General features: G+C 35.1%; 1 protein-coding gene across 1 annotated transcript in view; it reads left to right on the top strand.

The window, feature by feature from the left end:
• Positions 1–13,472, top strand: part of PRKG1 (protein kinase cGMP-dependent 1) — a 1,319,131-nt gene that overhangs the window by 412,117 nt on the left and 893,542 nt on the right. Inside the window, exon 3 of the mRNA XM_002756357.7 lies at positions 1,064–1,177. Coding sequence (XP_002756403.1) covers positions 1,064–1,177 — 114 coding nt within the window. The remainder of the gene's footprint in view (positions 1–1,063; positions 1,178–13,472) is intronic.

Below are 13,472 nucleotides of genomic sequence, written 5' to 3'. Positions count from 1 at the left end.
AGATCTCCTGAGGTCAGGAGTTTGAGACCAGCCTGGCCAAAATGGCGAAACCCCGTCTCTACTGAAAATACAAAAATTAGCTGGGCCTAGTGGTGGGCACCTCTAATCCCAGCTATTCTGGAGGCTGAGGCACAAGAATCACTTGAACACCAGGAGGCGGAGGTTGCAGTGAGCCGAGACCATGCCACTGTACTCCAGCCTGGGCGACAAGAGTGAGACTTTGTCCCAAAAAAAAAAAAAAAAAAAAAATGGACTGCGTTGTATTTTTATATCTACCCTTATTGTGTTAAGTGATGAAATTCTTAGTCTACATAGGTATGACTTGCAAAAATATGTATTTTTTTCATTTCTCTCATGAATAGCATTTTTCGTACTTGCAGGTAACAATGTATACCAGTATATAGTGTTTTCTTAGCCTTTTTCTTTCTTTAGCATTTCATTTTCCAAGTCCTTTGTCAGACATAAACTGTTGTAACACCTCTTTATCTTCCCCCAACCCTTGTGGTTTGTTTTTTCCTATAGTCAATGTTGCAGAGCTGGGAAGTAGATAAAACAGTCATGCCCAGGTCACACAAGATGTTTTAAATAAAAAGATACCACGAGTAGAATTAAATAATGTCGAAGGAGCAAAGTAATTAATTCCCCTCTTCAAGGGAGAATTTTCAAGTATGACGAGAATTTTCAAGTATGAAGTATGCTGTAGAAAATGTACCACTAACTCAAGTTTTCTTTCAGATTCAAAATTACGTTAACACTGGAATTTCTGTGGTTTACTAGTAACACATTGGGAATAATATTATGTTTGCCTGTTTGTCTCTGTCTTCTTGTTGTTTCTTCGGATCTCATCTCAAATCTTTTCAGTGGTAAATTTAAGAAAATATTTTAACTTTTCTTAACATACATATTTTGTTTCATTTCTTGCATTGCCTCTTGGCGACAACAGTGTTTTAATTGGTAACTGCATTTTTACAAATGAACCTAACACTCCTCTTCACATTTAAAATGCAACAAATGAAGCATGAGAAAGAATTTATATAACATGTTTTTCCCTTCTTTTTTTTAGATGGTAAGGTTGAAGTTACAAAAGAAGGTGTGAAGTTGTGTACCATGGGCCCAGGAAAAGTGTTTGGGGAGTTGGCTATTCTTTACAACTGTACCCGAACAGCGACCGTCAAGAGTAAGGCTATTTTCATATTTTAAAAATACTTTCAATGTCTTTTCCCCTAGGCCTTTGAGATATTGATTAAAATGCCCATTGATTTAATCTTTATAATTTTATTAATTTGTATTTTATTTTTTGCCCTGAAATACAGCTGATGTATTTCTTTTCCTATGAAAGGTGATTGTTAATAATCAGTTTTGTATAAATTACATTTTCTTGCTGAATTCTGAAAATTATCCTTTAATCAATAAATTCTCATAACTAGGATTTTAAAAATGATATAATTTTTAAATTAAAATCAAATAAGAGCAAGTCCTTTTCTTTCTTTATAGCCTCGTGATTATATTTAAGAAATTTTTACATGTCTGTCTATTTTGGGTTATATTCCTCACATAAATTCTGCTTGTTTACTCAGTGGTTTAGAAAAATTAAGAGGAGAAATATCCTCCATCTCATTCAAACATCATTGAGTAAGATATCTCCTGAATTCTAAAACTGCATCTGAGTATATTTTTGCCTTCAGCTGCTCATCAAGCTGTATATTATAGCATTTTTCTTTTCTACTGATTGAGCTTATTTTAAATCAGGGCAATAAAGCAGCTTGTTTCCCTAATTTTACATGTATGTGTATATATGATTTCTCTAGCTACTTTTGTTGCTTGGTAGAAGCAGCTGCAATAGTTAGAGGAAAAAAGATTTTTTAAAAATCTGCTTCCTGAATAAGGATATAATGACTGTATAACAAACAGAGCTGAATTCAAAAGTCAACAATGTAAGGTTCATTGCATCTTTACGCAAACGTATGTATTTTATGTTTGAAAAGTCCTTCTGACAGGCTTTCCTGTGGTTGATTTCAATCACAAATTACTTTGATTAGGTTTTGTCATTTAAAAAAATGCTATTGGCAAAATGACATGTACATTGTGAATTTCAATTAGTTTTATCTGGATCTCATGGACTACTTTTTGTATTAGTTTTTTTCCTTCAGAAGTACAGCATATAAATGACAATACAACAATGAAATTGGATATTAAAACACATAAGAATGCATGGCCAGCTGGAATCCCAGAAATTGTCTTACATGTCTAATTAGTGAGTCACCTTTTTATTTGTTGGATTCACTGTAACATCAATTGCAAATGGGCCCCTTTTAGGATGAGTCTTCCTTGGCATTTGATTCTTAATCTCTGAAAGCATAGGACTCTTTTGATTGATAGATGCTGCCATGTTTTTACTTCGAGTGATCATTCAATTACATGACTCAAGGAATGAGACTCAGTGAACCATAGCAGAATCTGCCACGACTTTTAACTTACTTAAAAGAACCTTAAATACAATAGTCATGGCTCCACTAAGTGAAACAGATTTTATAATTATACTTCATTTTCATGAGAAATATATCCCTTTTAAGATTAAAAAAAATGCCAGAATAGTACATTTTGATATGTGAGAATTATAATTTTTTGTTTAAAAATTTTTAAAAATGGCCGGGTGCAGTGGCTCACACCTGTAATCCCAGCACTTTGGGAGGCCGAGGCAGGTGGATCACGAGGTCAAGAGATCGAGACCATCCTGGTCAACATGGTGAAACCCCGTCTCTACTAAAAATACAAAAAATTAGCTGGGCATGGTAGTGCATGCCTGTAATCCCAGCTACTCAGGAGGCTGAGGCAGGAGAATTGCCTGAACCCAGGAGGCGGAGGTTGCGGTGAGCCGAGATCGCGCCATTGCACTCCAGCCTGGGTAACAAGAGCGAAACCCCGTCTCAAAAAAAAAAATTTTTTTTTTAAACTTTTAAATATTTCAGACCTGTACACTGCTGGATACTTTAGCTTAATTGAAAGTAAAAAATTTCCAAAAGCCAACAGTTGGTAATAACATGGTAGTAATCTTATGAAACATGGAATTTTTATTAAAGAAATATTTTAGATAGTCTATTTAAATGAATTTTATAGCAAATATTTTTACTAAAATGATTTGTTTCATAAACATCAGTTTTCTTATTAGGTTTCCATATAATGGTGTTCATCTGTACTAACATCTATCATACTCATCATATTTGGCAAATAGAAATAGACACTATGAATCTAATTCAACAAGAAGAAACTAGATGTTGAATGCAAATTGTAAGCCTAACTCTTTAGGGGTCAGAACTTCCATCCTCAAAGGAAATGAGTAATGGGACATGTTCTTCTTTAACACAGACTCAGAGAAAGCTCCAGAATTCATCTGTACATATGTGTTTGTTTCTTCACAGTGCATGCTTAAGATGTAACAGTTGTGTTGACAAAAGGGCCTAGAGCTGGTTATGTGCAAATATATATCTGCATTTATAGGTACAGAGGTTTTGTGCACGAATCAGAAACAACATCTGTGAGAACTCTTGCTTCTAAATGTTGCATAAGCGCTATGAAATATGAATAATGATTGTTTCAGGACTTTTTGTCCTGTCACTCTCTGCTGTCTAGGGAGATTGTACTTATGACTGCAGGCCTTAAGCACCATTTTTTTTCTATATGTTTAAATTAAACCTTCAGGATGGATATGTTATGATTCTAATTAGATCCCAGTGTGGATGCTACTTTTACAGAATGACTGCAGAATATAACTCCCAGTGCTGTCTTATTCTTCACATGTGATAAAAACATGTCTTCAAATTTATTTGGCTTTTAAGGTTCACTTATTTCTTAGTATTCAAGATTACATCAACTTGTCTGTCTTTTCCTGTCATTGTGTCATTTGGAGTATCAAATGACAAGAGTATTGACCATCTGGAGTATTATTCAAAATGGATTCATCCACTTGGGTGTAATAGTCTAATTCTGAGGGGAATAATTTTCCCACACAATAGCTGATCTATTCATGCCTCTTCCTTTCTTACATATCCTGGCTTTTAACCTCCTTAACATCATCCACCTTCCTTCAGGATGAAAATGTTGATGATGCCAGCTCTGTGGCTCACACCGGTAATCCTAGAACTTTGGGAGGCCAAGGAGGGTGGATCACAAGGTCAGGAGTTTGAGACCAGCCTGGCTAATATGGTGAAACCCCGTTTCTACTAAAAATACAAAAATTAGCTGGGCATGGTGGCTGACGCCTGTAATCCCAGCTACTGGGGAGACTAAGGCAGGAGAATCGCTTGAACCTGGGAGGTAGAAGTTGCAGTGAGCTGAGATTGTGCCATTGCACTCCAGCCTGGGCAACGGAGCAAGACTCCATCTCAAAAAAAAAAAAAAGAAAAGAAAATGTTGACGATCCTTTCTCTTTTCTATTTTCCTTGATCAGCCTGAAAGTTATCTGACATCTTAATGCATTTTTATTTTCACAGTAGTAACCAAATTCTAGGCAGCATTCAATCATTTTTCAGTGTACATTACTTGTTTCTTTTTCAAGACAGCACTTTTTGCAATTTTATCAGGCTGTGAATAAATTTCAGTGATGTCACCAGCTAATGAATATGATCATAACACCTGTGGTTTTTTCCCAAGCTTAAGTTATCAAGAAGTAGTTTTCTTATTAAAGCTCTGTTTGACGTATGCTATAAAATATGATCATAAGTGTGTTCATAGTGATCCAACAGAAAGAAGCACCATGGTAGTTTGAAGCAAGCTTTTTGGTTTTCATCCGGGAAAAATCAATTGGCATTCCTCCGAAAATAAATAGTATTTATTTTCAGTGGTTATCATGATAGCACTAGAGGAAGATCTGATAGCACCAGGAAGAATATTTTTAAAAAATCAAAACCACAGTGATATAGAAAGAAAAAATCCTGGTATGATTCAGATCTATATTCATAGTCTGTTCCTGTCTTATAAAATAACTATTGATTTTTCCCTGGGGAATAAAGAAATAAAAATATTTAAAATTAGCATTATATTGGAAACAAAAATTTAACAACAGTCTTGAGTGTGTTTATGGAATAAATGGCCTCAAGTTTTCTTGATTAACTGTGATCTGAAAATGGCCACTTTGTATCTTTCTAATCACAAACATTTCCAATGGCATGGGTAACAGAAAAGAATCACTTGTTCTAGTTGGTTTCCACAGCACCAATTAATGCTTCCAGTATTGTTTGATTGTTTTTTAATATTTTATCTAAATATTTTGACATTGTATACTGAGAGGAGTTTTACCATCCATTTTCAACCCCACAGGGGCAGGAATTTCTCACATGTTGTTTGAATACCCCTTACTTACTCAGTCCCCACACCTGGAAGCAGATCATTATCACGTTTTCCTAAAGTGTCACTCCCAGTTGTGATTTCACTTTTACTACTCTCACAGCTATAGCAATATCAATTTGCACTTACCCTGGACCTTGCTTCTGTGCCCAGGGTTCTTCAAAATAACAAAAATGGAGAAATGGAAGTTACTGGTAACCTAAAAGGAAAAGGCATTTTGTTTACAACGAGAGGAATTCAGTGATACATACTGAACTGGGGCTATTTTTGCCTGTACATATTAAATTGAAGCCCTGCTTCTCTTACTTTGAGTTTCCACTCACAGTGCCTCCAGACCTTTGGTAATGTATTATTCAAATGGTCTCATTCAACTGTACTCCAGTGAAACCCAATAAAAGGCACTTTTCAGGAAAACATCTTGATGCCAGGTTAATAGAATCACCACAGAGAGTTATCTACAAAGAACGTCTACAGTGGTTGTGGTATATATGTTATGACATTAGTTGGGCAAAGATCTATTTCTTCTTGTTGTTAATAACAAGTATTTAAATTTTTTATTAAAATACTTTATTACTAACACATTAGAGCCTAAAAAGGCTACAAGAAATCTGACAAATTGATGACTTTCACAGTATCAGGTAAAAAATTATGTTTGTGCCTTGGTTTGACTATTGTTAACTTTCCATACTTACACTTTCCTATTAGTTAAAAGGAAGTTGACTAAGATATTTTACTAATTGTCAGACATTTTAAGAACAAAATTTAAAGGTCCGGAGTTTTCTGTTTATGGAGTGAAATGGCTTTACATTTCCTTGCAGCTGTTTTAAGCATTACATTATTCAAACTGTATCAGGAAAATCTGCTGACTGTCAAAAACCTAAATGATGAATGAGAAATAAATAATAGGAGAGTTGACTGAATTTTTTGTTTTAAGTACTTTTACATGCTATAAAAATAATGCCTCTACCTAACACCTATGCTATATATCTTATACATCCATACTGTGCTTTTTATTGGTAAAGGAACAAAAGACATGAATGCAAATTTTTACTGTTAATGAAAAGGAATCATTGATGAAGCTCTTATAATACTGAAAACCTGGGAAATTTCCTAGATGCCTAAACCAAGAAATAAGCAATCAGATCTTTTTTAGAAAGCATCATTGTAGAGCACCATGAAGTATTAGATTAATGATCGATTAGATTCACATGTGAAAATAAAGCAACACTCTCCATCAACACAAACAATTGCTAGTATACTGTTATTGCTGGGTTTTAATGAGCACAGGTATCCAGGTACTATCATGCTAGCTGTGCCACAGCAACAGAGCCAAAGAAATGACTGAGCTAATGAGACAGTCTCTGTTCTGCCCTTGAGAGGTAAGTTAAAGAGATGCATGTTTGCTTTCTCCCAGTTCAATACATGCTTTTTACAAGAATCCTGAGAGAGAGAGAGAAGACACAATTAAATTTGAGCCAATGAGGACTAGAAACATGACCCTGGTTGTGGAAGAGATAGTTCAGTGACTTCCTAGGAGTTTTATTATCATGGAGAATGAAGTAAACATAGTATATTTTGGCAGCATTTGGGGGAAGTTGGTATACTTGTTTAGTGAGTTAATTAGACAATATTCTTCTTAGTAAAATTTTCACTGCATTTGTCTATTACAGAATACTGTGAAATTAGTAACGTAAATCCAATTATGTAATCCCTGAGAAATAAATTTATTAATAAAGAAATGAATTCACTAGGTACCAATGATGCTACGTAACAGACTAACATGAACAAATAGATATACAAAAGCTATTCTTTAATCTCATTTTTTTATTGTTTAAGTAGATTAAAATGAATTTCAGAGATGAGGCAAGCCATTATTAAACTATATTTTCTTCTACAGGTTGAGAAGATTTTTTCCTCTAAGCTCGTTGGAAACTGTTACAGTCAAAGTATATTTATAATTTATATGTAACTACTTCCCAAAAAATTCATGCTCAATTTCTATATTGACCAGGCTTGGTAGATAGTCATATATTAGCAGTTCTTCTGAAACAAAAGTTAAAAGTCAAAGACAATAAACTTAATTCCTTCTTAAAGCAAGATAAATTACTCTCCCTCCTTTAATTACTAAATCATCGAATACTTGCAACATTCTCTATTTCTAAAGAATAGTTAGACTTTAGCTGATGGGGTGTTATGTTTTAAAGATCCCAAGTAATTGACTAGAAAATCTGAACAATAGGCAAGAAACACTGATTGTTTTTAGCAGTTTTTGTTATTTAATCCTGCAGAAACAGCAGTTTTCCCACAACGACTGCACCAAAGGAAGCTCCCACACTTGTAAAGTTTGAGTGAGTTTTTCATATAATGAATCTTCATTCATTCATTCATTTAACAATTTGCTAAGAGGCATTTTTAGTATTTATTCAACTGATTTGAAGAATAAGAAACAAACTAGTAACATAGGTCAATATTGTATTTTCTGTAATTATTTTTCACAAAGGAAACCTTCCTGCCTATAGATCAGGGTCAGGATGAATAATGAATGTTCCCACAGTAATAATAAATAATAAAAGCAGATAACATTTGAAGACTATGAAAACACACGAGGCTTAGAGCTTTGGGGATGGGTGGTATTGTTACCCCATTTTATTGCTATAGCAAATAAAGACCTAAAGCAGTTAAGTGACTAGTCCCATGTCCAAAACTAGTGAGAAGGAGGGTCATAAGTCTGGCACTACTTGGCCCAGGAACATTAAATTGTTTTCCCAGGGACACACAGCTAGTAGGTGGCAAAGGATGAGAACCCAAGCCATATGCTTCTGGACACAAATGCTCAGAACTATCCTTCTCTTTAATTTTGGCACAGGTCAGTTTCTATCTCCTCCATTAAACCTGTCCATCCTAGTCCAGAATAATTTTTCTATCCTTCCAAATTTAATTTCCTCTGACTACTGAGGAAGTATAACCTTAGCACTTTGTTGGTGAATCTGAAATGCTCTCTCTGCTTATGAGATGTTCTTTGTTGACTAAATTTCTAAGTTATCATAATAATGCTTTATCATTTACAACCTGTCATCCCATGCATTATGTAATGTAATCTTCAAAATATCTCAATCTCGTAGATGAAGGAGATTATCCGTGATTTTCCAGATGGGAAAATGCAGGCCAAGATCATGCAGTGCATTAGTGTAGTTCATTAACGGAGACTCTGATGCAAATTTAGGTAACGGTGATTTGAAGCCTTTGCTATAAGCACCTCTCCTTTACTCCTCCTGCTCCCCACCCCATGTGTGGACTCCTGAATAAGGCTCTTAATATGCCTACTACCCATACCTAATATGTGAACTCTTGATAAGGGAATTTCAAATGTTTACCCCAATGTTTCTCAAAGTGTGGTCCCTGGAACAGCAGCATCAGTGTCACCTAGGCCCTCACTAGAAATGCAAAATCTCTGGCCCCTGCTCTACTAAATCAGAAATTTTGGTGGTGGGTCACAGCTATCTGTGTGTAAGAAGGCCTTCCAGTAATGACCCTATAGTTTGAGATCTGATGAAACCCTATAGGTGCCTTATTAGTGTTAACCTACGTATATACACCCTATCATACGCTTCCAATTGTCTATACTGAGGAATTTAAAAGAAAATTACAGACACTGTAATGAGTAGTCAGTGTTATTATTGGCATCATTGCAGCTTTTTTCTTGTATTGTTGCTGTTGAGCAGAGATATTTAAAAAAAGTTGCATTTTCTACTAAGAAGTAAAACGCAGCCTTAGTAGAAGAGTACCAGCTTCGTACACATTATTAACATATTCGTTTGAAGGATATTAAGAAGTAACATTAATAGAACAGATTGAGAAGGAAGGAAAAGTTAAAAAATCATGGACTATTGGGCTATGTTGTTAACAAAAATCACTTTTAGATTTATCAAACTTGATGGCTAGGATGTTGGTAGAAAAACAGAACAAAGAAAAAGTTTCATTTAATTTTTTATTGTTCTTTTTCATGGTCATGAGTGTAGTTTGGATTAAGTGAAAACAAATATGCATGGACATTTCTAAGAAAACAACTGAGTTGACAATGTCTTCCTCCTTGGAATATTTCTCACTAATGTATTAAGTTCAACCTTTGGACTCATGGTGGAAAGGTATTAATTCATAGTGTGATCCAGGCAGTCTTAGGTGGGTTGCATAACTCTTTCCTTCCGATAATTAGAAGATGAAAAGACATCCATATATCACAGTCATTGAGAAAGAAATGGGAAGTTCCTTGGAATTGAGACCCATAGAGATCTGAGGCCTGGAGTGTTGAAGAATACAGGCAAGGAAGTGGGCCAGTCAACATTTGCAGGAATTGAGTTTTCAGCGTGAAGGTGACAATAGATCTCAGTAAATATTGACTTCTCAGAAGGCAGGTGAAAAAGGATTCAAGACGTGATCTGGGGTAGCCGAACATTTTCCATTAAAGCTAAGTATTCTTTATCACTTGTATTCTTGAAAGGAGAAACAGTCTGCCTCACTAGCAAATATTCACGTCATACCCTCATAATTCCTCCCACTTCTAGAAGAGCAACATTGTATTGACCTGAAAGTATGGTATTCTACAACCTCTGAGTGGCATCAAACAGCATTGTTTAAACTATCTTCCTAACTGGATTATTTCTTGTTGTTGTTGCTTTATTTCTAAAGTAAAATCGTATAGAGTACTTCTGTTTATGAAGCTTATAGGAACAGCCTTTCCTGGTTACAGAGTAGGGGAACAGCCTCCAGAAGCTCCATCCAGTTGCCCTAAATTCCCTTGCTATTCATCCCTCTCATTCTTTCCCCTGAATTGAGTTCTTTTCTGGAATTTTGAGCTCAGGCCAGGTAAAATAGTTTGAAGACCACTTTTCTACTTGAATTCAGGGTTATTCTGAGTACCTAAGTAATGGTAAATCTTCATCAACTGTATACTATATATAGGCTGCTTGGTTATGTATAGAATCTCTAACCTTTTCAGTAGTCTTGCACTTTAGAGATAGATACTGCAATTGCATAGGTGAGACAACTGAGTTTTAAGGAGCTTAAGAAACTTCCTTAAAGTCACACACCTGGATTTCTAAACTCTATCTCTCCTTGACAGTCACCAGTGAAACTTTGAACTATATCATCTCAAATCTTGTTTTTGGCAATTGATATATGAAAATTGAAGTTCAGATCTGCACTGTCATTTATCAAGAATTTCTTAGACTCATACCAAATTCATGTGAGGTACCACCGAATTCTCTGGGGAGCATCACGGAGAAAGAGGGCATAGCCCTACAATTAAGGCATTTGTAATCTAGTTGGAGAGAAAGGAAAGACAGAAAGATCACAAGAAATTCTTGGCAAACTAGATATAGAAAAATTTGGAAGGAAAGAAAAGTTATTCTGGGCTAGCATGGGCAGATTTAATGGAGGAGATAGAAACTGACCTGTGCCAAAATTAAAGAGAAGGATAGTTCTGAGAATTTGCATCCAGAAGCATATGGCTTGGGTTCTCATCCTTTGCCACTTACTAGCTGTGTGTCCCTGGGAAATCAATTTAACATTCCTGGGACTCAGTTCTCTTACCTTCAAAATGGTAAGGACTCACCTTATGAGTGGGGCAAGGATTAAAGAAGGGAATGCCTGTGAAGTGCTTAGTACAGAAAAGAGCACAATACAGTCAGTAAACACTTAGTGTTCTGTAACATTTGTTATCATCACACCTGATGCCATAAAAGCAAGAAATAATTCTGAAGAGAGTTGGAACTTTCATCATTTGCAGAACCTGAGGAACTAAGAGTACAATTTGAAACCCACAGATAAAGAAGTATAAGAAAGGAGAAGGGCCATGCTCCAGAGACTGGAGGCCCTGGCAGGATCCCGCACCTAACTTTTTCCATCTCAGCCCTTACTTGGGGAAGTTGGTTCATATGGATACTTTGAATTAACTTGTACAAGAGATACTGATGTCAAAACCAAACCACAGGTAAGGATAGGGCAGAGATTGAATGATACAGGCTGGGCATGGAGTTCCATGCTTCTGTTTGGAGGTATGACTATGGTCTGTGAAGAGGTAAAGGATATTTATCTGGATTGCCCCATAGTCCTGTTGCCATGACTTCTTTCCTGGCCAGATTTCTTAGGATTTCATGCGAAGTGTTTGTGTATTATGAGTCTGCGTGTACACAGACCTGAGGATGCACCAAGTATACTGAGGCCTTGGAGAAATTATGAATAGATGGCTATTGAGCATGCCTTTAAAATATTAGCTATTTTTAAAAATACTATTTCAGACAAATGTAGATTGTATCTTTAGATGCAGCCTGGAAATTCAAGACTTGCAGTGTCCAATTCATCTGTCTTCTTTAACTGACTTAAAGAACCTGAATCAATTATGACCACATTCCTTCTGGGTAAAGTTGCTGGTGATGGCCATACTTTTTACAAGAATGCAAAACCGGCCCCCTAGAAGATTCAAAATCATATCGCCAGATAGCTAAATTTATATTTTATAATTTTATATATTTATTTTATAGATAAAATCCTTTCATCTATATTTTGATTTTAGCGATTCCCAGTCTCCCTAAAATATGGCTAACCAAGTTCTTGAAATTGTTCATATTTATTGCCTTTCTTGTGATTTAATACTGTGAAGCAAAAATCTATCAATTTAAATGGAATTTGTCACTGACACAATAAAAGTTATCCATGAAGCTTAAGCATAACATGAAACAGAGTAAGCTACTGAAAAAATAAATGGAATTCTCACCAATGTGAGATGGCCCAATCTATGTGCAGCCCAACATGTAATACATGAAGTTTTCAGACTACTGAGTTATAAAAGTTTAAAAGTAGAATTTCTGAAAGGCTAAATACTTTCTAAAACTCAAATTTGAGTTGGAAGAGATCTTAGACATCAAAAATCAACTCCCGTTGTCTATTAGTTTATGACTAATAAAAATAGAAATGAGCTCTAGATGTTTTTGGGACTCTGTTTAAATACATCAAGATACCTTAAGAGTCTCAGAAGCAAAAGAGAGAAAAAGATAAAATACTAAATGAAAGATACAATCTTTTATTTACTCATTCTCTGAATCTCCTACGTGTGCTCTGTTTTTTCAATCAGAAAAACTTGGACCATGGACAGCAGTAAACAATGATAAAAACAGCAGAATATTTTTCTATATGGACTGTTTTCCTTATAATTATTTGAATTTATTTAGCATGACTTTTAAAATTATAATTTTCTGATTATAAAGGTAATGTGTTTCTAAAATATATACATGTAAAGATTTTTAAAATCACTTTTAATCCCACTCCCATAATATCTGCAGAAATCATGGTGTTTTTATTTACACACTTAAGTTTGACATTTGGCCTTCACTCTTTCTCTTCCTAAATATCTGAAAAGGGAAGGTCACACAACTCCACTTTTTAATAATTGTGTTCAGTTCTGCATGGTAGTTGTTTGTTTATAGCTGGTATGTGCTTTTTTCTTAAGGTTTTATTTGGGGTCAAAATGGCTGGATTTTGTTTTCATTTCCTCTTTGAGCTTTTCACTTAGATGATAATATTAGTGTGCTTTTTCTTCTACTCATCTTCCAATTTTTTTCTATTCATTTTTGCTGTTAAAAATGGTTTCTTTTCCACTCTCAATGTGCATATTCTCCTTGGTTCATGCAACTTAATAACTTGAACTAGAATATTAGTACTTTGTATTCATGTTTCACGAATACTTTGAATTGGAAGCTGTTATGCATGCCCTTTGTTAATGGGGCTGATTAAATTGGAATAGCAAGTAGTGATGAGAGAATTGGTGTCATTCTAAGGATATGTTCAACAGTAATACATGACTAGTGGTTGACTTGGCACACCTTCAGAGCATTTGAATTTTAGGTTTCTCCCAATTTTTGTGATAATGGCCTGGCATTCTGTTTTAGGATTTAGATGTTTCACTCAGGTGAATCACCAGTAGCTTAAAATTTATGCAATAATTATGTTGAATGATTTTAATTGCTCAGCAGAGCCATCTCAAAAAAATATTAAAGCAATGGCAAGCTTGATTTATTTACAATTGTGTCATTAATGTCTCTGAGCATTAGTTAGGTGGGCACTCGATCTCTCTT

Source organism: Callithrix jacchus, chromosome 12 (genome assembly GCF_049354715.1).
Source record: "Callithrix jacchus isolate 240 chromosome 12, calJac240_pri, whole genome shotgun sequence".
Classification (NCBI taxonomy): domain Eukaryota; kingdom Metazoa; phylum Chordata; class Mammalia; order Primates; family Cebidae; genus Callithrix; species Callithrix jacchus.
The sequence above is the reverse complement of the archived record's forward strand: the minus strand, read 5'-3'. Positions and strand labels throughout refer to the sequence as shown.